Source organism: Terrapene carolina, unplaced genomic scaffold, assembly GCF_002925995.2.
Source record: "Terrapene carolina triunguis isolate 2854851 unplaced genomic scaffold, T_m_triunguis-2.0 Scaffold85, whole genome shotgun sequence".
NCBI lineage: Eukaryota > Metazoa > Chordata > Testudines > Emydidae > Terrapene > Terrapene triunguis.
Window position 1 is genome coordinate 1,660,596 of NW_020664436.1, and position 26,600 is coordinate 1,687,195.

Here is a 26,600-nt window from a genome sequence, read left to right on the forward strand (position 1 = left end):
ATGTGAGCCACTGTGTCATGCTGCAAAGTATCCTTGGCCAAGCTAATGCACTATGAGTTTTGGATTTTATATTTTAGTTATCCTATAAATGTCAAGAGACTCCTTTCCTCCTCCTTTAAAGTGAATTGAATTTGGTTAAAAGTGCTGGCTTGACTTCCTGGGAGACTGGAGTCTTCTCTGCACAGAAACCAGGTACAGCACACTCCGGAGCAAGGAGTATCCCCCTGCTTCTGAATACCTCAGCCTTGCACCAGCAAGGACAGGGTAGGTCAGGATCCAGGGTCTCTCACCTCTTTGCTGTGATTGCCAGTTGCAATAATGTTGAAACTGAACTGAGATCTAATTTCCCTTCCGCCTCCTGCCAAACACATTTTCCACTGGTAGCTAGTTTTGGTCACCACAGAAACCAAGCAAGCTTTGAATTTGATTTATGATATTGCCTCATAAGTGTTTTAAAATAACAAGAACAGAGAAATGAGAATGATGTGGAAATCAGGATTGTTGCTTTTGCAAACTCTCAGTTAAAAAACAAGGAAAAGGCCAAGAGTTAGTTTTTTTTTTCTTGTCAAGAGTGAAAGGGTTAAGCCATCAGCCTGGACAGAAGGTATTTTACAGCCTGGTTTGGGTTTTGGCAAATGAAAGGACGCTAAAAACATAATAAGTTTGAGTGAATAATGGGAGTAACCTGTGAGAATGGATATTTAGATTTAGGGCCGGTTTGTGGCTGCACATCATGATTTGGTCACATTCCTCAGGGATTTGTTTAGAATTAAAAAAAAAAAAAAAAATCAGCAGTCCTAGCACAACTGGGATGTGGCAAAGCAGATTCCAGCTTGTAGCCATGATATATGCCAGCTGTCCAAATGTTTAGGGGGCAGATTCTTTATTCTCTAAAAATAAAGAGTTGGACAGAAGTACAAGGAAAAGATGGAAAAAGTCTATGAAGCCTGTGACTTTCTTACACAGTTAGTTAGAAAGACACCCTGCCCTTGGATGGAGTAGCCCATTTTGTAGGCAGTTGTATCCTGCAAGCAGCATCTCTCCGATCAGGGGAAGTACCTTTGTACTTGTTGCCCTCAACCACTATTGCAGTCATTCAAATCCAGCAGACACATTGTTAGGTTTGCTTAAATACACTTTTAATTTACCAGATCTCCATGTGCAGTAACAATGCTGTGGGGTAAAGTAACCTGAGCACAAATATAGCAACTTTCCTAAGACTGACAGATCAAGGCACTATGGTAAGGAAGCCCTGCCAAAGCGTGCATTCTACAGCAGGGACTCTTAACCTTTTTCATACTGTGACTTCACACTTAGCTGATCCTCTCCAGATCTGCCCCGGAGCCTCTTGTGCCCATTCCCACTGAGCTTCCAAGAAGCTACTATGGGATCAAGTGACTTGTATATGGTGTACTCCTGGCATCTGCAGAAGATCTGGTTGGAAGTGACTGACCAGATCTCCTTCAACGGAAGACCATAAATGGTGGAATGGAAACCTCTGAAGCTTTATGAGTTCTGGTGACAGCCCACAGCTTGAGAACTGGAAAACTGATTGATACAGAAGAATAATATTATATAGTACAAGAGCAGTTATGTTCTATGGATCAGATGTTGCTGAATTAAGCAGAGAGAAGATTCAACAAGAATGTTCATTAGGATGATTAAACCAGCTTGGCAGGAAAAAAAAATGAAAAGAGAGCCGACGAGACAACACCCCCCACAAAGAACTCAAAGGCAAAAACTACCAAAGCTTTTCCAGAATATATCATCCAGAGATAGCAGGGAGCCGTGGCCATCTAACAAAGGCGCTAGATACTGTGGTTTTAGAAGAGGCATTCACGCATATGGAGTTTTACTGCAAAAAATGCTCTTTTGATCAATTCCAGGCCACACGGCAGTTATGTGTATCATCGGGTGAGCTCTTGGCAGACTGTAGTGTCACCATGAGGCATTTTGCATTTTCAGTTTGAGAGAGAAAAAACAAATGTGGCTACTGAAATTTTACAAGCATGCAATCTTCCTACCTCAATTATTCCCCCCCCCCAACCTATTTTTATTCTAAAAGATAGGCAAGAAAGAAACCAAAAAGCACATAAACAGCTTGTTAAACAAGAACTTCATTGCAAATGCAGGCCTAGGCTCCATTCTCTGCACACTGTGTTGCATTTCTGTCTGTTGTTCTGATGTTATAACATTAGTATTAACATCACTATACAGAAGGACCCTGTTCCATGGAAATGACCCAGACTTTCATCCATTTAAAATGTGATTCTTTTCTTTAAATAAGATAGCCAAGATCACTTCCTGTCCCAAATCATTGTGCTCTGTTGCTTTGTTCTGTTAAATAGTCTGTTGTAGAAGTGAACTATTTTTTTATATTTATCCCCACACCCCAAAAACTCCTACATTAACTTAAAGATCCTGAACAGCATTTCACGTACCCTCAAACAAGCAAACTCCAGGAAATAAACAGCCTAAGTCAATATTTTCCGATTTTCAAACAATGACCCAACCTCATCACTTAATCACACCTTCTCTTAGGCTCCCTCCCTAAACTCAAACTTGCAACCAAACCTACAAACTCCAGAACCATGCAGTAAATATATGGTGCTTTGTGTGCATTCAGGTCACAGACCAGATCCTCTGGTTTAGCCAAGCTGCACTTAGCACAAGACCAGAGAGGGGACCACCTTGATTTAGTTGGGGATTGGTCTTGCTTTGAGCAGGGGGTTGGACTAGATGACCTTCTGAGATCCCTTCCAACCCTGATATTCTATGATCCCAGATCCCGAAGCCAACCCAAGGCTAATTCAGCCCCTGGCACAATTTAAAGCAGCCTGAGGGGGGGGGGGTCACTAGAAGAAGTGGCATATAGAGTAGCAGCACTGGCTCTCTGCTGCTTGGTGAATTCCCCTTATGCAAGGGGAATCCTCAAATAGCTAGGTCTACAGAGTTTCCAGCTGTTTTGTGCTGCCAGAATGGTGCAGAGCAACCTGGTGAGAGGCTGGAGTCTGGCTCCATTTGTTCTGAAGTATTTTGTTAAATGGGAATTACAAATTAAGTAGGAGTGAGCATGATTAGGAAAAAATTACGGTGTATGCCATAAGTGCTGAAGATGAAATACTTCTTGAAGTGAGATGAGTAAAGTTGTTGGTAGAGGTGAGAGTCTGGTTGTGTCTTACAGAGCAGGGGTTCTCAACCTTTTCTTTCTCAGCCCCTCTTCCCACCTCCGCCCCCAACATGTTATAAAAACACCACAGTCCACCTATGCCACAATAACTGGTTTTCTGCATATAAAAGCCAGGGCCGGTGTTAAGGGGTAGGAAGCAGGGCAATTTCCATAGGGCCCCACCCCGTGAAGCTACATTGCTTAGGTTTTGGTTTCATTCCTGAGTGGTGGGGCTCAGGGCCACAGGCTTCAGCCCCATGCAGTGGGCTTTAAACGCAAAAAAGAAGCTTACAAGAAGTGGAAGATTGGACAAATGACCAGGGAGGAGTATAAAACTATTGCTCAGGCATGCAGGAATGAAATCAGGAAGGCCAAATCACACTTGGAGTTGCAGCTAGCAAGAGATGTTAAGAGTAACAAGAAGGGTTTCTTCAGGTATGTTAGCAACAAGAAGAAAGTCAAGGAAAGTGTGGGCCCCTTACTGAATGAGGGAGGCAACCTAGTGACCGAGGATGTGGAAAAAGCTAATGTACTCAATGCTTTTTTTGCCTCTGTCTTCACGAACAAGGTCAGCTCCCAGACTGCTGCACTGGGCAGCACAATATGGGGAGAAGGTGACCAGCCCTATGTGGAGAAAGAAGTGGTTCGGGACTATTTAGAAAAACTGGACGTGCACAAGTCCATGGGGCCGGATGCGCTGCATCCGAGGGTGCTAAAGGAGTTGGCGGATGAGATTGCAGAGCCATTAGCCATTATTTTTGAAAAGTCATGGCGATCGGGGGAGGTCCCAGATGAGTGGAAAAAGGCTAATGTAGTGCCCATCTTTAAAAAAGGGAAGAAGGAGGATCCGGGGAACTACAGGCCAGTCAGCCTCACCTCAGTCCCTGGAAAAATCATGGAACAGGTCCTCAAGGAATCAATTATGAAACACTTAGAGGAGAGGAAAGTGATCAGGAACAGTCAGCATGGATTCACCAAGGGGAAGTCGTGCCTGACTAACCTAATTGCCTTCTATGATGAGATAACTGGCTCTGTGGATGAGGGGAAAGCAGTGGATGTGTTATTCCTTGACTTTAGCAAAGCTTTTGATACAGTCTCCCACAGTATTCTTGCCGCCAAGTTAAAGAAGTATGGGCTGGATGAATGGACTGTAAGGTGGATAGAAAGCTGGCTAGATCGTCGGGCTCAACGGGTAGTCATCAATGGCTCCATGTCTAGTTGGCAGCCGGTTTCAAGCGGAGTGCCCCAAGGGTCGGTCCTGGGGCCGGTTTTGTTTAATATCTTTATTAATGATCTGGAGGATGGTGTGGACTGCACTCTCAGCAAGTTTGCAGATGACACTAAACTAGGAGGCGTGGTAGATACGCTAGAGGGTAGGGATCGGATACAGAGGGACCTAGACAAATTAGAGGATTGGTCCAAAAAAAACCTGATGAGGTTCAACAAGGATAAGTGCAGAGTCCTGCACTTAGGACGGAAGAATCCCATGCACTGCTACAAACTAGGGACCGAATGGCTAGGTAGCAGTTCTGCAGAAAAGGACCTAGGGGTCACAGTGGACGAGAAGCTGGATATGAGTCAACAGTGTGCTCTTGTTGCCAAGAAGGCTAACGGCATTTTGGGCTGTATAAGTAGGGGCATTGCCAGCAGATCGAGGAACGAGATCGTTCCCCTTTATTCAACATTGGTGAGGCCTCATCTGGAATACTGTGTCCAGTTTTGGGCCCCACACTACAAGAAGGATGTGGAAAAATTGGAAAGAGTCCAGCGGAGGGCAACAAAAAGGATTAGGGGTCTGGAGCACATGACTTATGAGGAGAGGCTGAGGGAACTGGGATTGTTTAGTCTCCAGAAGAGAAGAATGAGGGGGGATTTGATAGCAGCCTTCAACTACCTGAAGGGGGGTTCCAAAGAGGATGGAGCTCGGCTGTTCTCAGTGGTGGCAGATGACAGAACAAGGAGCAATGGTCTCAAGTTGCAGTGGGGGAGGTCTAGGTTGGATATTAGGAAACACTATTTCACTAGGAGGGTGGTGAAGCACTGGAATGCGTTACCTAGGGAGGTGGTGGAGTCTCCTTCCTTGGAGGTTTTTAAGGCCCGGCTTGACAAAGCCCTGGCTGGGATGATTTAGTTGGGAATTGGTCCTGCTTTGAGCAGGGGGTTGGACTAGATGACCTCTTGAGGTCCCTTCCAACCCTGATATTCTATGATTCTATGATTCTATGATTTCAGCTTTCTGCCCTGGGCCCCAGCAAGTCTAATGCTGGCCCTGCTTAGCAGCTGCCCTGAAACCTGCTGGCGTCCCCGTAGGGGGTCTCGGCCCCTGGTTGAACTGCTGTATAGAGCTTTGAGAATAAAGCTTGTGAAGTGCTATGAGGACCTTCTGCATAGAAGATGCTATAATTAGAGCCAGGCCTGAACTAAAACTCTAGATCTATATATCCTCAAACTTGGGTGAAGTTGGGATCTAGATCCACAACTAGTCTCTTTGCCTGTAGTAGGTTGAACCAGAACCTCATATCTGAACATTCTTAAATTTAGCATGTCAGGGCCATCTTCATGATCATTGTCACTGATGCCTAGCTACCATCCCAAACCCTTTTATGTACATAATTCAAATCTTATTGTATGTGCTGCTCTTCCCAAGATCTCTGCTAAAGGACACTTCTGTGGGGCTGAAATCTGCACTGTGTTTGTACCTTCTTTGTACATCCACCTCAACCAGGAAGAAGTTTCCCCCCCTCTGTTTTTGTTTTTCACTGTTAGGTATATGAACTTCCAGATTAAGTGAAAGTGAGGTTACAGATCACAGCTCAAGGAAGTGGCAGATACCAAAGGAAAGGCTAATTGTAGGTTAAACTAAAAACCTACCCAATGACATATCCTAAAGTGAAATGTTCCCCACCAAAATATCCTATACCCAGTGTACCAGGATTGGAACCAAATTAGTGGTGAATTGTTTGAGCTGAAAGGAGAATTTCATAGACTCAGCAGGCTAAATCTGTGTCCGGAGAACTGAGTTAAGACTCAGTGGTTCAGGATACTCACAGCACTGAGTAACAAAGACATTTATCACCTCTCATTAATGCTATTTTTTGCTGAAGGGAGTTTGTATGAGCATCAACACTCTGAGGACTGCTTTGGAGTGTCAGAAAATAGAGGACTCCTTGCAGGTTGACACCTCCTTAGCTTTCAGGGGCTGTTGTATAACAAAGATTAAATAACTTGTCAAGTTTCTAACCATTTCTCTTTGGCCTCTTTTTTTCTGAGTTGAATGACAGTTCAGAATATTACTACATAATAGAATGGAGCTTTTCTTTGTAGTTGATGAACATTTGCTGGTTTTATCAGTTTGGGCTGAGACAGTGTCACCACCACACAAATTGCTTGGGTTGCTTTTCTTGCAAATTAAGAGGCAAGGCAGGAACTCTTCAGATCCAATTCTGACTGATATCCTGCTGGAGCCTTGGGCAACTCACTTAGGCCTAAATTTTCAAAAATGTGCAGTCATTTTGTGCAGCTCAGTTTTTGGTTTCCCAACTTGGCCCTGATTTTCAGAAGTGCTGAGAACCCACAACCTGCTGTTGAAGTCACTGGAAGCTGTGGATTCTCAACATCTTTGAAAATCAGGGCATAGGTATCTTGAGGTGGATACTCAAAATTAGTGGAGACTTCCTTAATTTCTGTGTCCGTTTCCCATTCTGTGAAATGGGGACAATAATTTACCTACCTCCCAGGCAGCTGATGTGTAAGGGCTTTGAAAATGTAAAGTGCTATGTAAGTACCGTATTATTAGACCTCAAACTTCTTAGATTCTTTGAATGTGCCTTTTAGATTTATGTATAAAAGAAAAATGCCTGAGGTTGTGATTGTTGTATATGTATGTCTTTTACATTATTTCTCAACATCCACCACAAACCTGATAACTCTCCAGAGGAATTCAGGTCTCTATTAGGCTGGTCTTTGATCTTGTTAGAATTGGTGAATAACTTGTAAGAGGTTTCAAGAAGAAAAGAACCCATGTATACAGTAGACCTTATGTTAAAACACTCATCTCTCAGGAATGCAGGGGTTAATGGTCACAGCCTGTTAATCACTGCTAATGAACCTTCAGGAAATCTGTCAGGAAGTGGGTACAAATTCCTGAATGCTGATGCCAAGTATTGTGTGGTGTGTTCTGTTTTTGATGTTGCCCAACCGAAGATCTGTAGTGGACATACTTGAGCTACCGAAAGATATTAAGGCCCAAATTAAGTGCTGCCCTTGTTCAGCTGCAGTTGGGAACAAGAAGGGTCCCTCTTTGCAAGACTATAAAAGGACCACGCACAAAAGCAGTGTAGGGAAGGCAGGGACTGCTCCTTCCAGCTGTCTCTGGGGAACCATTATCAGAAAAGGAGACAGGAAGAAGGCCTGCCCATTACCCCTCTCTTCTCTGCCAGCTCATGGAGTACAGGGGGAGGCTGGCACAAAGTGCTCACTGTGCATGAACATGAGCAGCCACCAGAAAGTGTCTCTGAGGGTCAGTGGGTGGGGTACACAATGGTGCTTAGGTGCCTAACTCCCACTGATTTCAGTATGGTGCCTAAATGCCTTGTGACTCCACCCAGTCTCCCTGGTGCTTCTTCTGGGCCTGTGTGGCTTTGCTGTGGCCTGTGGTGTAAAAGCCCCAATTCCAGCTCTAAGGGGGCCTTAGGGCTGACATTCAGAATTTGTGTTAAGTTTTAAATGACAAAACTTCCCAGTTCTGTTAGAATGACATTTTGGTGTTCCATTAAATACTTGTTTTGTTCCAGACTAATGTCTGTAGATACCCCATGCGCTGTTCTGGCACTGTAGGAGTAACTACTGACGGTGTTAGTGGAAAGTCACTCTGCCATTTTCAAGTACTTAGGACTTCAAAGGTTCAGAATTAAAGGCCTGGGCTAAGCTCCATTGACTTCCCTGGCTCACTGTGGGCACATAGATCCACCTGTGCAGTCCTCCCTGCAGGACTGGGGCCCTAAGCATTGTTCTAAGATGGCGGAAGCACTTGCCCTCACTGAGCGTTAAACGTGGATTAGTTTCCAAATGGAAAATACCCCAATTCTCAGTCACCTGAGTGCCCGTAGGCCTCAGCATAATGAAATGGGTGAGAAATCCCTCTCTCTAACCCAGTCTGATAAATGGGGGGGAGGGGGCGGGCGGGGGGAGAGTGAAAAATCAGCGAGATTTCCAAATCAACTGCCCTCCGTCACACTGAGGACAAGCATGGGCCATTTTAACCCAAAGGGGTTGAAAATGAGCCCCTAAAAAGGAGGCTGATTCTGCCACTCTTACTCTCATTGAGTGGGACCTTGTTCTATGAGCAGTCCCACTACAATCACTGGGATCATACAGGAAGTGAGGTACCTCTCACTGCGAGGGTAACTCAATTGGGCCCTAAGAGTGGAAATGCGTCTTCCACCAGACCCATAGTGGATCCTCACTAACTTTGCACCAATCCAGCGAGCTTGAGGCACAATCTAGCCCTTAGTAATGAGACATACCATAGCAATGCTGTTGCTCAGTTTGTTCTATGGATTTTTTTGAGCAAATTATGGGCTGTGTGCTTCTGCAATGGCATAAGAAAGAGTAAGAGCCTTCATGTATAGTGTGGGTGTAGACAGCAGACTGAGGACTCTGCACCCACTATTCCCTCCCCCACACAGAGGGGTGTGGAGTGGATGGGGCCTTGGCTCTGCCCTCAACATGTCGGCCAGCAGAACTGAGCTGGCTTGGGGGGATAACTTACTACTTGTATGGCTGACTAGCACATTACTACCGGAGTAGGAGTCGGGAGGAAATTGAGCCTCTCTGAGGCTATGACTACACTTAATGGCAGCGCGTTGCGTACATACGCTGCACACCTCCATATCACAGGTATAAATAGCAGTGTAGATTGTGAGGTGGTAGCGTACAGATGTGTCTGAACCTAGGGTAAGTACCCTACGCAGCTCTCTCTTCACCCTAGCAGCGCCTCCCGCAGCTACACAGTGATTTTTAGCAGTGTAGGGTCCTGCTATCGGAGCCTTTCTCCATCACAGTGAGAGACTCCAGCAGCAGGGAAAGGCTCCATCAGTAGGGACTGCTGTGCGTACCTGTACACTGCAGTGCGGATGCTGCCTGCTGGTTACTGCGGCATGTAGCTACACGTACCCTCCATGTCACTGCCAGTGTACTGAGGCACAATTCCTTCCTTAGAGTGGGGCACCTATGCACTGCCATATGCTTTAGACCAGTGGGCCTCAACCTTTTTACCTCACACCCACCTTACTCCTGTCCGCATGCCCCTACTCCCCGGATCTGGGATGGAGGCTGGGGCCACAGCTGCGGGCAGGCCCAGGCCTCAACTGCGTTCCCCCTCAAACATTCCTCTGCACCCCCATAGGGGGTTGCAGCCCACAATTTGGAGACCTCTGCTTTAGACAGTGCAAAAGCACAATCTAACTGTAAGACTTCACTGTTTTTGCAAAATATACTTCTGTACACTCCCTTGTAGACTAGTCAGTATTCATAATCTGAACTACACTTGTCCAATAAATGTGCTAAATCCATTTTGTGATGCATTTTTCCATTGACTCTTCTATTAGGTGTCTTGGTTTAGTCACTAGTTCAGTAATATGCAGTTCAGACTTGACTCTGTGCTGCCTCTACATAGTGCTATAAAATGGCCCATTCCTTTCAGGATTTGCGAGCATGCTTTTACTATGGTTTGAATTGAATCAGTGTGATCAACCCGAAAAGTACATGAATTGTGACTTCTGCGACATCGCCAGAGCAACATTTTAAAGTTTTACTGTAGCTTCGTGCTGCCAAATTCAGGTTTTTTCTTTTATCCGGTTACAATGACTCTTCCCTAAGAGGAAATGATTCTCTGGAAAAAAGGTGGAAGTGAGTATAATTGGTGCAATACTGTGAATTATGCTACTACCCTTATGGCACAAAATAATTTTGGGTAAAACAGTAAAAATCACCTTATTGTACAAATGAAATGTACCCCATTATTCCAGGTATGACTGATTGCAAAGTGCTATACTTGTGGGGAAATCAGCTGTGGCACAATATAGTTTCCAATTCCAAAACACTTTCCTTAAAAAAACTTCCCAGGCCATTGTATAAAAATAGTTACACTAGAGGTGTGAACTGCCACTGATTAATCAGGGTTTACAAATGCTAAGGTATTAAATAAACAGACTAACGTTTCGTGGGTTTTCCCTCCCCCAAAGATACAAAATCTTGAGCAGTTTTGGGCAATAGTAACCAAAAATGCTCCTTTCACAGATACAAAAGAGAGGCAACAAGGGACTGCAAGGATTGTAATGGAGACTATAGAAATAGATTACAAATGAAAACAGGTCAAAGCCATAGAACTAAAAGTTAAAACCATAACCTTTATTTAGCAATTGCCATAACAGATTAGACCAATACTAGTCTAGTATTTTATCTTCCAGTGACCAGCACTGATGCTCCAAGGAATGGTTTAAGAAATCCTGAAGGTACAATTATGAAATACGTTGGCTATAGGAGACGTGTTGTGAGGATTAATTTACTAATGTTTGCAAAGCACGCTGAGATTCTTAGAAGGAGAGCACTACAGGAGTGCAATGTATTATTGCTATACAATAAAATCCATCATCTAATTTTCTTATGAGGAGAATTGGAGGTAAAATTATGTATATCTTGTCAGCTTCAAAGATGTCCATGCAGAGTACATTGTATATTTGGCTATAGTAGACTCTGAACACATATGAATATAAATAAACTAACATTTGCGAACCAGGATACAGTAGAACCTCAGAGTTACGAACACCTCAGGAACAGAGGTTGTTCATAACTCTGAAATGTTTATAACTCTGAACAAAACATTATGGTGGTTCTTCCAAAAGTTTACAACTGAACATTGACTTAATAGAGCTTTGAAACTTTACTATGCAGAAGAAAAATGCTGCTTTTATCCATCTTAATTTAAATGAAACAAGCACAGAAAGAGTTTCCAAATCTTGTCAAATGAGTTTTCTTTTAACTTTCCCTTTATTTTTTTTAGTGGTTTATGTTTAACACTGCGCTGTATTTACTTTTTTTGGCCTCTGCTGCTGCCTGATTGTATACTTCTGGTTCCAAATGAGGTGTGTGGTTGCCTGGTCATTTCTTAATCTGAGGTTCTACTGTATTGAATAATCTCAATTTTATTTTAAAACATGCCGTTGAGGTTTAGCCCCTTTGTGCCCTCCTTTCTTTCCTGCTCTATGAATCCCCTATTCTGGACATAACAGGCCAAAGTTGGTAATACATGCTTCAACCACAATGCACTGGTGTGTTCAGGGTAGTGTTGAAGTGAGGAGTCTGTAGGCCAACAATAGTTTTTGCTGCAGTTACCCTTTAATTGAATCAGTTCTGCTGCTGCTCTCCATATGACTTTTGACCAGTTGTACCAATACAGCCATACTAAGGCCTTGGCTACACTTGCGAGTTAGAGCGCATTAAAGCAGACCCGTCCATGCTGGCAAGGCACTTAGAGCGCCTGGACTCTGCAGCTGGAGCGCTCCTGGTAATCCACCTCCACGAGAAGCATAACACTTGCTGTGCCCCAGCTGAAACGCCCCAGCGTCAGTGTGAATGAGGTGTTGCATTACTGTGCTTTGATCGGCCTCTGGAAACTTCCCATAATCCCCTTAAGTCAAGTGGCCAGTCTTGTCATTGTTTTGAACTCCCCTTTCTAAGCTCCATTTCTGACAGCCGGCATGCTTATCTGCTCTGGGGCAAAGCAACCATTAGTATGGAATGCTGCTTGCTGTGAGTGTGCAAGAGAGAGAGGAGTGGGGGGGGGAGGAGGGTCTGCTGCTGTCTGAACTTACAAGACAGCATGCTGACATGCTCTCAGCCCCCCAAAAACCCACTCTCTCTCCCCCCACATACACACAACACACTCCCTGTCACACTCCACCCCGCCCCTTCCATTTTAAAAGCACATTGCAGCCACTTGCATGCTGGGATAGCTACCACAATGCACTGCTCTCCGTGGTGTTGCAAGAGCTGCTAAAATGTGGTCACGCTAGTGCGCTTGAATCTGACAGTGTGAACACACTGCAGTGCTTTCCCTACTGCGCTCTACGAAGGCTGGTTTAACTCACAGCGCTCTACATCTGCAAGTGTAGCCATGCCCTTAGCTTCTGCACCATCCATAGAGGCAGAGTTGAGCAGCAGGTCTACAAAATGAATTGTACACGTATCTCTATCTCCCACACCTGTGTAGTAGCTCTTACTTTGAAAGCAGCTCACATAGAAAAATGTTAGCAACTATTGTTCTTTGGGAGTTGCCTCTGTGGATTCACTGATGAGACAGTGCCCTCTACAGGTGGAGCTCGCAGAACCATTGTAAGGCTGTGTCTGTGGAAACTGCATGAGTATCCCCTAAGGATGCTAAACATCCAAGCCTATACAAGGAAGTGCATTCTCCAAGCATCTTAGCACAGCAGCGTGAATGAAGACAAGATGTAGAATTAACAATACTCACCTGTTTCTGTTCCACCCGCCATTGCAGTCAAACTATAGAAACCACAGCAGAGACAAAGAGGCAGAACAAAAAGTGACAAAACCTTAATCAGACTTAATCAGGCAGGGGTATGTTCAAATATTGTTGACTCAAGCAGGGGCTTTGTTTACATTGTAAAGTGTAACTTTTACTAGCTTTTGATTTTACCAGACTCCAGTTCTACATTGTGCTGACTTAGAGTAAGGCAGGACAGAACTGACCAAGATGCAGGGTAAGCCAGGAGCTTTACTTAGGAAAAGATGCTTGACTGGAACATTCATTGCCAAGTAGCACTTTGCTGAAAAAAAACCCCACCCAGTACATGTTGCTCTGGCATTAGGGTTACCCCAACTGCCAGTCTATCCCCCCTTTCCAGTTGCTGATAACTTGACAAACATTTCTACAGGGTGGTATTTTCCGTGGGTAGTCTCAACACAAAGGTGATTTTTTTTTTTTTTATTTCCTTCTGATCTGGAGCAAAATAGTTTCAACCTTTAGAGTGTGGAAAAAACAAACCACATTTCCTATCTCAAATTTCCTCTCAGAAATTGTGTTCACGTACCTTAAGTAGCTGAAGCCAGAAGCTTCACCCTTGTCTCAGAGACTTACACCTAGTCTGCAAAGGCTTATCACTAGTGCTATGTAGGCAAACCCTTCTAGTGTAAGTGCAGTTTATACTGGCAAGAGAGTGCTTCTGCCTGAACCTGAAATCTACACCAGTTCCCTGAAATGTTATTTTGGGAAAAAAGGGACTTTTTTTTGCCAATATAACTGCATTTTGCCTAGGACTTTTGCTGGTATAAAAAGTTATTAAAAATCTCACACCCCTAACCAATGTCGTTATACCAGCAAAAGTTTTAAGGATAGATGAGGCCTCAGAAATCAAGCCAGGTTTGGAACAAAAATATTGAGCAATGTTTTAAATAAGTTAAAACTTTCAGTTAACTGGTGATGCAACACTCGTGTGGTTTAGAACAGTGGGGGGAATCTGAATCTCCACAAATTGTTACTAAAAGCACTCGAGGAGTAAAGGCATTCCATCCCCTGCTGTTCCCAGCAAAACCAGTGCCATTTCCAGAAGCCCCAACTCAACTACCTGGGGACTCATAGTAGGGTGACCAGATGTCCTGATTTTATAGGGACAGTCCTGATATTTTGGGTTTTTTTTTTTTTTTTTTATATGGGCTCCTATTACCCCCCACACCCTGTCCCAATTTTTCACACTTGCTATCTGGTCACCCTAGCTCATAGGGATGTGGATACAGAGTGGGTGGGTCAGCTACACCAACCTTTGCTTCCATGAGGGGGTAGAGTGTGGTAAAGGAGACAGGCTACCACAGTCTGGCTTAGGAAGACACTTCTCCCTTTTCAGGTCACTGTAGCGTTCCCCTCTGCATTCCTCTCTACGCAGGCTTGGGCCAGGATTTGTCCCAGGGCAGTGGTTTTCAAACTTCTTTTCTGGGGACCTAGTTGAAGAAAATTGTTGATGCCCACAACCCAGTGGAGCTGGGGATGAGTGGTTTGGAGTGTAGGAGGGGCTCTGGGCTGGGGACTGAGGTGCAGGAGGGGGTCAGGGTTCTGAGTGCAGGCTCTGGGGTGGGGCTGGGGGATTTGGGGTGCAGGAAGGGGTTCCAGGTTTGTGAGGGCTCAGGGCTGGGATGCGGGGTTGGGGCATGGACTTACCTCCGGCAGCTCCCAGTAAGCGGTGCAGCGGCAGGCTTCCCACCTGTTCTGGCACCGCGGACTGCGCTGCACCCCAGAAGCAGCCAGCAGCGGGTCTGGCTCTTAGGTGGAGGCGCGCAAGCAGGCACCGCCCCCCGCCCCCAGCTCCCATTGGCCAGTGCCGGGGGCAGCACGTGGAGTCCCGTGGCCCCCGCCTAGAAGCCAGACCTGCTGCTGGCTGCGTCCGGGGCGCAGCGCGGTGTTAGAAAGGTAGGCACTAGCCTGCCTAAGCTGGGCAGCACTGCCAACGGGACTTTTAACGGCCCAGTCGGCGGTGCTGACCAGAGCCGCAGCGACCGAGTCCCTTCCATTCCGCGACTCAGTTCTGGGTCGCGATCCATGGTTTGAAAAACACTACCCTAGGGATTAAAGCAAGGGAAGCAATTTATGCAGTGTGTGGAGCTTCAGTTATGGGCATTTCACAGTTAAAGACAGCTGGTTGCTGCATCATTCTGCAAGTAGGAATTTACAAGCCACATAGCTTAATTTCTTCACCTTCTCCCCACTCTCTCCCCCCCCCCCGCCCACTTTTATAGAAAAACAGAAGTTAAATAAAGAGAGGAAAATGGCATTCGTGCAACATTCAGGTTGAGAAATCAAAATCAGACACTCCAATGACAGGAAATTTCAAAAGCAAAAGTTCCTGCGAGCCTGGTAACTCAGCCCCATTGGACTGAAGTGTGTTTATAGTCCTGTTTTCTCTTCTAAAATGTAAGCTACGATATATCGTATGCCCTAATGTGTCGGAGGGATGGGGGGCAAGAGTTAATGTTGTGGCAGCAACCTTGTGTTTTGGAATTTCATAGAAATTAGAAATGGAGAAAAAGACAAATCCAGTTCAGCTCCTGTTGCATTAAAAGGCAACCTTTTGCATTTCAGGTAAATGCAGCTGAACTGTGTTCTTGTGTAAGAATCTGCCTAACTTTGTGTTTTTCTTTCATCTTAGGGGGCTGGCGATAGTTTTGTGGGCGCACTGGCTTTCTTCATGGCTTGCTATCCCAATCTATCCATGGAAGAAGTGATCAGGAAGTCAAACTTCATCGCATCAGTGAGCGTCCAGGCATCAGGGACACAGTCTTCCTATCCCTACAGGAAGGACCTGCCCCAGGATCTTTTCTAACTTGTGGTGTCAGACATCTGCATGTGTTGATTGTAAAATATCCCAGGCAAGGGTGTTCTGATTGTACAGAGGCAAACTTTTTTCCCCCTAAGAGATTCCAGGTACTCAGCTACTAAAGGACTAGAGTGCAGGAAAGTCTTTACTCCCTTCTCAATCACTGATTCCCTGCTAGACTCTGGTCTAGAGTAGAGCACTAGGGTTGCACTCTTTCATTCCAGCGAAATACTGTGGATCTGGCCCTTGCCCTACACACTGTGCAGGACAAACATTACTCTAATGGCAATGCAAAACTTAGTAGTCAATGTGTTCAACATTTCACTCCACAAACTCATGTCTATAAACTAAAGAGACATTCCACAATATGAGTAGGGATAACTGAGCTCTGAAATTCAGTGGCCTCCACAGACTTTGCTGTGCTCTCCACTAATTAAGATTCTCCTTGATTTTGATGATGTTTCACATCTGCCAGCTAGGGACATCGCTATTGAAATGTGAATTATAGTTAGCTTTGAGTTTTCAACCAAATTCCTATTGTCCTTGCTCTCTGCAAGTGCCTTAGCCCAAAATGAGACTCATCAACTGTCTGGAGACCACACATACCAGCATGCCAAGTTCCATCTCATCCATAGTCCACTCCGATCACAACGAAGCACTGCATACTGGGTCCTGCACCATCTGCTGGTTATGTTTCTCTATTGCATGATGGCTGCAGTAGGCTCCATACTGTGTCCATTAAGTGAGGTTTTCTGGTTCTGGGCAAGCTGCTGATAAAGCCCTCAGGTGAGCTAGATGTACATATCAGCTCATTAGCTGTTTAATGTTCCAGGGAAACGCATGTCAAGATGCCTAGTCAGTCTTATTTGGCCAGAAACACAAATAAACTAGTTATTTAAAGAACAAAATCATCAGCCACAATGCACTAGTCAAAAAGCTGGCTTAGACATCTACCGTGTGCCTAGTCAGGCAAAAATTCAGATGTGAAAAATAAGTCCTACATACATGGGCTTGATAAAAAGCTCTATTTTGTATGGGTCAAATCCTGATCTCATGGGAGTTTTGCCATTGGCTTCAAAGGCAGCAGCCTTTAGCTCTACAGGTCACTTAACTACTTGTATTTCTTCTTCCCACCTCTACTATAAGCTCTGAAACACTGGTGCTCCTACGGTTTCATCTGTGGATTGTGGTTTAGAATGCCTCTAGCAGCCCTGCCACTGAAGTTCCCTTGTAGAAAATGTTAATTTTTTATTGCCATGTGAAACAATAGTCAGTTTCTTTGACAATTACAGCCAGTTTCACAATGGAAAACACAGACAATGGGATCTGCTGTTTTAATTTTTTTATTGAGGACTGTAAAAATAACTCAAAGGATAAATAAATGTTGATGTGATGATCTATGTCCAGACACTAAGACTTTTCTCTCTCTACATTGTTCTCAATCACAATGGCCTTCAAATCACAGGAGGCATTGATAGAGTTTATTTCCTCTCTTTTTAGCACACGCTGCAGGATTTCAGAAGCAGCATTCCCCCCTCAAGAGTCCAACTGACATATAAAACAAGTCCATTTACAAGGCGTTGTTCAGATGGAACGTAGTTTTTTCTTCTCTGTGAAGAGAACACGTTGGTTCACTGTGGAGAGAAAGCAACTTGGTAGGAAAGTTCAAGTGTTAGGATTTACAAAAAAAAAATAAAAAAATCCACACCCCCACCTCCTGCTGGCCTCAATGCTTAAACAAATACTGAACGAATGATTGCTGGCACAATGCCATTGCTGGCCAACCTGCTTTTAAAGGACTTTTAGCACACATTCATTTTACAACATATAACTTTTAGTATACAGGTGTCTATTTTACCCCATGAAGGACAAACATTAGGATTTAAGTGACTGTGAAAATGGAACCTTTTCACTCAACAGCTGCTCGCCACATCTATTCGGAGTCAGTCTGCTCTGCATAGGGACAAAGAAAGGTTTTTACGGCTTTTCTACTTGTCTTAGCGCTGCCGAGTCCAGACAGCTATGGGAGAGTAAACTGGATTCTAATCTGCCTCGCATATCATCAACAGAATCCTTCAAGGACCAACTGCAGAATCTTTATTACAAGTGATGAGTGAACTACAAATGAGCTGGACTGTAAGTCCTCAACCTGAAGTTAGGAAAATCATTTTACTTCTAAACTGCGCACATGTGATATGGAAGTTATTATGAGAGAATGAGCATGGCAAACTACAATGCCGGTTGTGCAATCGAATTGTTTAATGTTAATTTTAGTAACTTAACACTGAAAACTATGTAGGGATAACACTGTACACCACAGAGGTAGTGGATTGAAGTCATTTCTCCAACATATCACAGCCCAGTTGTGACTGAAGCCTTTACATTATGCACTGCACAATCTGGGACTTTCTACTTCACTATAAAAGGTTCCCTATATGCAGGTCCCATTGTTTATGAAATACACAAAAAACAGTGAAGTGAAAGTGCATACAGACAGAAAGTACATCTAATACTGTATCTGACATCCAGACTCACATTTACCTGCCTTTCACACATGCCTCAGCGTCTCACTTTCCCTCTGGTATAGGCTATAGGAATTTTTTTCCCCCCTTCACCAAATGTGAACCCCAGGCCATTCCAAGCTACCTCCTATTTCTATTCTATGGGTTGCATCAGGCTGTTCTGCCACCAAACTCCTGCTAGGCTGGGGGCGCCGCTCTGTAGCACATTACACACAAACTGGATAGTGTTTCTGGGGGGGGGGGGGGGTGTTGTGGAATGTTCTGAAGCAATGAAGTTAATATGAAATTAAGACACTCGTTTTCCAACCCAGGAAATGAATCCCACCACTGCTTGATCTAAGGCTTTCCCTTGCACATGAAATTCAGTTTCTGCCAACATGAATATTTTTAGCAGATTTTGATTAAATCAGCTTGTATCTCCAGGAGCCTCTCTCCACAGGCATCAAACTCCTGCATTCTTAAGTCAACAGAGAATATCAATGTTAATCTTCCACCAAGACTGCACTGAAGATAATATCCCATATGACTATCAGCCAAATGGTTATATTACATACTCAGAGCAACATGATTTTTTAAATTATGCCCTAGTTAAATATCAGATTACCGGGTGTTTTGCAGGAGGTAGCTGGGATCTGTACTGACTTAACTCTCCCATGCTATTTTAAGAGCTAAAGCAGGTTAGACTGTCCCCAACTTAGCCTTCAATATGTTAGTTACAAACTGGTGCCTTCCCAAGAAACGAAGACTCTAAGTCACCTTTTAAAATACATTTTTTAACTCTTGACAAATGCTATTGACACCCATGACTTACAATGAATCAGGTTTTAAATGATGGAGAGCGTTCTGAGGGCAGAGGAATGCAGCAGAAGAGTGGAGCAACTTTTCTCCAGACATGTGGGAACCTGCATTTATTTCTATATTAGACATTTTTTAAATAATAGAAATATTTTAAATAAATTTCATCTTGACGTTGTGATGAGAGTTTACTGATCTTCTGGTTTAAATGTCCCAACAGAACTTCTCTGCAGCTGCGTAGATCACTGCTGCTTCTTACGAGACAGTCGTGTCTAGTAAACTGAGCATGGAAATAGAATGTACGAATTCTAATCTCAGCTCGACCACTGTCTTGCTGTGAGGTCTTGGGCAAGTCACTGCCTCATTGTGTTAGTGCCACAGTCTGTAAAATGGGATTAATATTACCTCCTCCTGCATTGGGACATTTTAAGGAACAGTACAGTGGTTTGAGCATGTAAAATGCTAAGTATTACTCTGCTTATACTCGATACATTCTGTTACATTCAACTGAAGAGAAAGTGTGCATCTTCCAGACAGCATCTAATTTCTTAAGTTCTTACCAATGGGATCATATTTCAGCAGGACCAATTTCTCCTGTAGTCGGGCTTTCTTGATGTTGACACAGTAGCCCGTCCCTGCTGCACTCACCATCCTCACAAGGACGTACCTGAAATGACGAGGGACATCATTATGGCCAAAGGCAGATGTATACAGTGGTGGTCAGTGTCTCCACTGCAGAAATTCCCCTTTGACATGTGCAGTTAAGTGAACTGAGACATTTAATGTCACCATTTGTGCCTAATAAGGGACAATTAAATACTAAATTTAGCTGAGCTGTTATATGGGTTTAATCGCAAGAGGTGATGAGCAACTGCAACTTCAACAGATGTTGCCAATGCGCAGCTAAACAATGCTGATGCACAAGTGCTGTAGGTCAAGAGAGGAAGTTTTGGGAACAGACCCTGGTCTCTCTCCCCAGACCAGCAGGCACATCATACAGGACAAGTATAAGAGAGGCAGTGAAAGCAACTTGAAATATTCACACTAAAGCTGCTCGGAAATCTTTTGTCTGAACAGTTTTCTGTTGGAAAAAGGTGTTTCAACACAACCACTTGTTTTTTTTATGAAATCACATTGACAAATTTCCTGAAAAAAAAAAAAATTTGAAAACTATTTTTTTATTTCCCAAAATTTCATTTTGAATTTTTTAAAAATTTCATTTTAAAACTAATTTTTCATTTTGAAATTTACTTTGTTTTTTCCCCACCTATTAGTTTTACGTTATTTCATGATGTCTGTAGCATTAGTGCATAAGACAACATGTCATATCCTGCCATGCCATGTCACGATATGTGCTACTTCTGCTGACATGGTCCAAATCAGAACAAAGACATTTCAAAATATCAAATTTTCCTATGAAACAGAAATTCCAAATTTTGATCAGCTCTAATTAAAACCTCCTACCAGCAAATCCATGAATAGCAGGGAACTCCGCCTGGAAAGGGCACTGGGAGGGGCACAGGCAGAGAATCTATTCATCTGAAAGAGGGGAGAGGTTCAGGGAGCCTAAGAGGAAAAGTGGTGGCATTTGGAGTGAGGGGGAATCTATGGGCCAAGGGTTGGGAGGTTTGAAAACCACCCGACTAAAATCATGATGCTTTTAGAGCGCAGAGTCCATAGCAGGACTGTACATTTCAACATCAGCCTCAGGTTAATTGCTATCGAATGGAACATAGATCATGGCCAAGAGAAGTAGTTTCCACACTGAAATAAGACAAAAAAGAAAAGAGCCGCACACAACTGACTCAGTGTGGCTCCTTTTCAGACAAGAAACGGAGAATGATCATATTTAAAGGCACCCAGGTCATAGCCAATACACTATCTCAGAATACAGAGCCCAGCTGTCTCCTCCACTTGCACTAGCACTGGGACCTAAAGCAGTACACAGATGGAGTGAGGGGCATCCAAAAAGGGAAAGCAGAGCTCCTCAGCATGGTATGCCACAGAAATAGGTCAAGAGGTGGCAAGATTGGTGGGATGGTAACACTCCACAGCATCATGCCCTCTCAAACCCCCAGATGATGCTAACCCAGTGGAGGAGTTGGGGCAGCAGCCATGTACCGTAGAGAGGAGAAGAGGAGAAATTGGGGTATAATGTGAAGGCAACTGAGCCTCCCTGCAAATCCATAAGTACTGCCAGCTCTCTGGTACTCCCCAGGATCTCAAGGCATCTGGAAATTAGGGAAGGAGGGTCAAGCCCCTTGACCATTTCTCCAGTGGTGATCTCTCCTTTTCCATCGCAATGAAATGATCTGAAAGAAGCATTGCCAGTAGAAACCACATTCAATTTTCTGTCTTACAGACAGTATCATCCCTTGAAATTAAACAGAGAAAATCCCTATTTGCTCACCCATGCAATGTCACTCCCAACAGCATATACAGTACATATTGCTTTGCCTGGTCTGATTTAAAGTCAAGTTTTACATGAAGGGTTTTTTTCCCCCTTCAAATGAAGGGTAACCACTAGACTTCCCTGAGCTAAAAGACCCAGCAAATGTTCTGTTATCTCCTGTACACGCACTACAGGTGTCAGGCATAGCACCTGTAGCCACATAGGGGACTCCTTCCCCATACCTCTCCCACTTCCTCAAACACCTTCTGGTCAGTTTCCTCTTTCTAGCCCAGTGACATCAGTACAACCAGAGTTTGAAACTCCTATTTGGTACATGTCTGAGGGCAGGTTCTTTTTGAGTAAGACACTTAGTTATGAAAATTTCCAACTTAATCGGGTAACCCAAGCCAGATGGTCTAGTGGGGTGTAGGCAGAACAAGAAGGGAGAAAATCTAGGGGAGAGACCCAAAAAGGGAAAGCAAAGGGGCCAGAGGAGGACCAATAAAATGACAAAGAAAGAAGGGACGAGAACACAAAACCAAAAAGAGAAGCACTTGGTTTTGAAAATAAATTTCATTTCTTAATGAAGGAGGAGCAGCACAAAGACAGAATAAAAAGGGGAGGAATACAAGAAAAAAAGCCACAAAAAGCTTTTAGGTTAGTGAAATTAATTGTATTTATACCTCCTCCTTGAGGAAACTTCACCATGCTCTGTTCATTGGTGGGAGGGGATGATGGCAGAACATAATTACTATTAAGGCTGGTGTCAAACTGAGACCCCTTCTATTGGGCATGTACTTTAAAACTGCACTTTGAATGTCAGCCCTGACAATTCTGCAGAAACACCATGAGAGGAGACACTTCAAACCCAGCGGGTGCCTGGCACCAGCTTCATTTGGGGATGATTTTTAAATCTTCAACAAGAAGCATGCCAGGCGGTCCTCTTTCCAGAGCTCTGCAGCACAAACTATTACAGATCCAGGCAGGAATGCACCTTCTGAGAACCAGGGGAAACGACAGGGATGTTTTAATGATGGTTCTTCAACAATGACAGTGATTCTCTATCACTTTAGCCTCTTGGACTTGTCTGAATACCTTACAAATACAATTTTGGCCATAATTGTTCACCCCTCATATATATATTTTTATTCAGTCTCGTCTCCTCACTTCTGGGGGAGCAAAGGCAAATTTTTCAGAGTTCTTTATTTCCTTCCCAGCCCCAAACTGTGCCAAGCTTCTTTATAGCCCATTGGATCCAGATCTATCTTCCTCCACAGCCCATTAACACTATTCTTGAGTAGGGCTAAAGAGAGGGGCCAGGTGCTCAGAACTCTGTCTCTCTGCACACCCAGCCCAGAGGGTGACTGTTTTAGAGCTTTGCCTGCTATAATAGTTACTTTATTAACTGAAAGTGATGGCATCCACCTTGAAACTTGTTCAGCAAAACAGACAAGCAACTGTTTTATGATCATTATACACAACAGCTATAGAAGTTCAGGGAACCACTCTATACTTTACTAGGAAGGTAATGCTGATAAAACCACCACACGCATTAGCCTGGACCCCATAGAGGTGGAAACTGACCACATATGCATCCAGATTGCCCCCTCTTGATGAATGAGGCAAGTATGTGACTATGAGGATCCCCCAGAGAGTTTCTCTCTAATTGTACTGTTCAGGGAAGAGGGTTGCCATGGAGTCCCTCCTCCCCTCCCCCCAAAGTGCACCACGGCGTTGGACTCAACCCTCTCAGGTCACCCAGGGGAAATGACCATGTGTATGGAGGCCCTGTGCTTCTGCACTGTCTCACCCAGCTTTCTGGAGCTCTGCTGCCAGGGATCCCCCCCTCTGCTACTGCTGCCTTCAGAAACTCCATTAAAATTAAATCCCCACCACAGAGATGATCCTACAGGAAAAGCAGCACAGCCCCAGAGTTCTAGAACGTACTCAAGTAATTCTTCCAGGACTAGTTCACTGATGTGCACCTTGCCAGATCCTGCCTCCATCCAAAAAGGGTCATCCGCTCCCCAATGCTACCTCCATGTAGAATCTAACCCTGGGGAATGCCCTTCATGGAGGCAGTACTGCAGACCTCCCATTCCAGAGAATGGGGGAGAGATCTACATGCAAAGGAGATGCAGTCTGGCTCCTAGGTTGAAGAACCACAAATACTTTGTGTACATTCAGAGATTCTGCGAGAACCCCATATTTGTGTCATTGTAGGATGCAACTGTGGGAAGCAGATCATTTGTAATAGCTCAAACCAGTAAAATGTCACTTACTTGGATTTGCTCTTGGCCACTGTTTTTGGAGCACAATGATGAGGGGAAGAAAAAGAAAGAAAGTTATGTTACCATCTTGTTTTCTTTTAACTATTAACATTTACAAATTATTACAGCTTTGCACAAAAGCTGCTTTTGGAACAGTCCCAGAGCAGCCAGGCAAAGACAATCACAGTTGTAAAGGAGATTCCTCTTGCCTTGTATAGGTAGGCCATGCCAAAAATCCACCTTTATTTCCCCCATCATATCATTTTAAAAATCATTGTGCAGTGCCTAGTCCAGTAGGTCCTGGCCTGCTTGTACCCTCCAGGCAATAAGTAAAAGTATAGCAAAATCCACCCTATGTTTTGTCTGCACAATCAAAGCTCTTGTTCAAGCCCTGAATAGTTCCAACCACTCCCGTTTCAGGTTCTTTCAAAATACAGCGAAGATCAGATCCCTTGTCCCTATATCACTTCACTCTCAGAATCATAGAATATCAGGGTTGGAAGGGACCTCAGGGTCATCTAATCCAACCCCCCTGCTCAAAGCAATCCCCAGACAGATTTTTGCCCCAGATCCTGAAATGGCCCCCTCAAGGATTGAACTCACAACCCTGGGTTTAGCAGGCCAATGTTCAAACCACTGATCTATCCCTCCACTAGAATCCCTCCACAGGCTTCCTGTCTTCCACTGCATAAAAGCGCAAGCTTCTTGCATTCACATTTAAGGCCCTTCTCAGCTCTGCCTTTCTCATCTATTTCTTTAGCTTAATCTCTTAAGCCCCTCCAGCGCTCTAGCAACACTCATTTATCCACTTCTCCCAGCAATATGGGCATTCTGCCCCTTTCACAAAGAATGCCTTTCCTGAACTGCAACATAAGGCAGCTACCCTCCTCTTCAAATCTCTCTCCAAAGCCCATTTCTGCTGGAACACCTACAAGAAATCACACAACTAATGATGGGTTGATGAATGGGCAGAATCTCTGTCAGATCCTGCGTCCACCCAAATGGGGTCATCCACTCCCCACTATTACCTCCATGCAAAATCCAATCCTGGGAAACGCCCTCCATGGGGACAGTACCGCAGACCTCCCATTCCAGAGAGCAAGGGAGGGATCTATAAGCACATGAGCTTATGTTACCCTCTTCCTTCATTGAGATTTTTACCCTCACAAGAATATTTTCTTAAATTAGATTGGAAACTCTTTGGGGCATGAACTGTCCCTCACGGTCTGTTTATACAGCCTCAACACAAAGGGGCACAATCCAGAATCTGTAATACAAGTAATAATGCAGCACACATCACCACAACACAAGTAATTTCCCAAAAGTTACCTTATATTGGACATTCAGGTTTCATCTGTAATTTATTTGTATTGCAATAGCACCTATGGGGGCCTCACTCATGGACCATGACATCAGTGTACTAGGTGTTGTACAAACACTGAACAAAAAGATGATCCCCGCCTCAAAGATCATACCATCTAAATAATGTTTTTAACCATTTCCTTTTCTTTCATTCTTTTAACTAAGCATTTCTTTCACAGCTGCTGACAGTAGTTTATGGAGTTCAGATATTCCCCCCCACTGCCCTTTTAAGTTTTCAATCCACATTAAGGCCTGTTCTGACATATCCATATGGGTTTCCAGATGACCAAGGACTTAGCCAAGTCCTCATCATCAAATGGCCAAACCAGCCATTTGTTTTTACAATGACTTAACTCACAGGTAAACGTTGAATAAGATGTGATATGTCTAGTAATTAAAAACTGTTGGCCCTGTAATCACTTGCTCATGGCTGGGGCTTCAAACAATTCCTAGGATGATACAGCTGGTTTACAGATACGTGCCTGAGAAGCAGAAAGGAAAGACCAGCCAAGCCACACAGGCAGATCTTTTAACATTCACCTGCATCGCCCACCCCCCTTCGTGCTACATTCACTGTGGCCTCCAATTGCCCCCCCTCTGCAGTGGCAACCTAGGTGCTGCTGGAGCAGGCAGGGCGCTGGGCTAGGTGCCCCCTGTAACACTTCTCTCTCTCTCTCCCCCCTAACTGGGGTGTTTGGGCTCGACCTCAATTGCCTGCCCCGGTCACTCGCCCCACGGGTTTTAGTTTGCCAGGGTTGCTGTGGGGGGTGCCCAGGAGCCTGCAGCGACCAGAGCAGGGAACAGCGCAAAGCAGCCGACCCCCGCCGTGACCGCCCCCCTTGGGCCCGACCCAGAGCCCCCTACAGCCAAGGGAGGTGGGAGCCGCTCGCCAGCTCATATGGGTGCAGAGCCTCGCGCCACGGCGGGTCCTGTCTGACTCGAGGGGTCCACGTGGTGCCGGGGCGCGCTGCCCGCCGGGAGCTGTAGTCCCAGGTGGCGCCGCAATGCCCGCCGGGAGATGTAGGGCCGATGGGGGAGGAGCAGCGGCCCAGCCTGGGCCCAAGTGCGTCCATGACACCGTTAGGCCCAAGTCTCCTCCCACTGCTCCTCGCTCCTCCCCCGCCGCCCCAGCTAGCAGCCGCGGCGCGGAGCCGTATCCCCTTCCCCACTCACAGGCAGCCACCGTCAGGAACATGGCGCCTACTCCACCGTGAGACCCCTCTGCCCCTCCGGCCAGCTCCAGAGTCCAGAAGCACCGCCACAACCACTTCCGGGGCGCGGGCGCAACCGCTTCCGGGGCACTAGAGAGCGGCCGGGCAGACGGGGAGGGCGGGGCTGGTGACGATAAAGCCCCGCCCTTGGAGCGCGCGCAAGGGCATAGCCAAGCCCAGCAGCTGCCACGGTCGCTGCCCGGAAGCCACACCCCCCCCCATTGTAATGTGTAGGGCGGGGCTGCCCAGGCCTTTGCACCATGGGTCCCACCCTACCTCGTTAGTTATCTGGGGGTTGGGCCTGGGCGCCGCTGTGCTCGGTGCTGTACAGAGACAATGAAGGCGCTCCCCATCTGGGCGGGGAGTCAGCCTCTCCTTACAGATGTCTCCTGGGCAATGCAACAAGCCCAGCTCCTGGGAAGGCCTGGGAGTAGCTGAGCTTTCTGGAGAAGCAGTGCACAAGAGGGCGGGAATATATTTTTTGTATGATATT

General features: G+C 45.1%; 2 protein-coding genes across 2 annotated transcripts in view; one reads left to right on the top strand and one right to left on the bottom strand.

Moving 5' to 3' along the window:
* Window positions 1-16,792, top strand: part of RBKS (ribokinase) — a 99,494-nt gene extending 82,702 nt beyond the window's left edge. The window contains exon 8 of the mRNA XM_024198172.2: window positions 15,388-16,792. Within this exon, the coding sequence (XP_024053940.1) occupies window positions 15,388-15,561 (174 nt within the window). The 3' untranslated portion in view covers window positions 15,562-16,792. The remainder of the gene's footprint in view (window positions 1-15,387) is intronic.
* A 90-nt stretch (window positions 16,793-16,882) lies between these two features.
* MRPL33 (mitochondrial ribosomal protein L33) lies at window positions 16,883-26,178 on the bottom strand. Its single transcript, XM_024198173.1, has 4 exons — window positions 26,070-26,178; window positions 23,547-23,565; window positions 19,433-19,539; window positions 16,883-17,189 (listed from the first exon to the last, which is right to left on the bottom strand). The coding sequence occupies exons 1-4, from the start codon at window positions 26,089-26,091 to the stop codon at window positions 17,140-17,142; spliced, it is 198 nt and encodes a 65-aa protein (XP_024053941.1). The 5' UTR covers window positions 26,092-26,178; the 3' UTR covers window positions 16,883-17,139.
* Window positions 26,179-26,600: the final 422 nt, after the last annotated feature.

What these genes read in the sequence shown, in the direction of transcription:
- MRPL33 (XM_024198173.1), bottom strand. Translation starts at nt 26,091, where the DNA reads ATGTTCCTGACGGTGGCTGCCT. An exon ending in GCTGAAATATGATCCCATTG is followed by an intron (nt 17,190 to 19,432) that starts GTAAGAACTTAA and finishes TTCTCTCCACAG; the next exon opens with TGAACCAACGTGTTCTCTTC.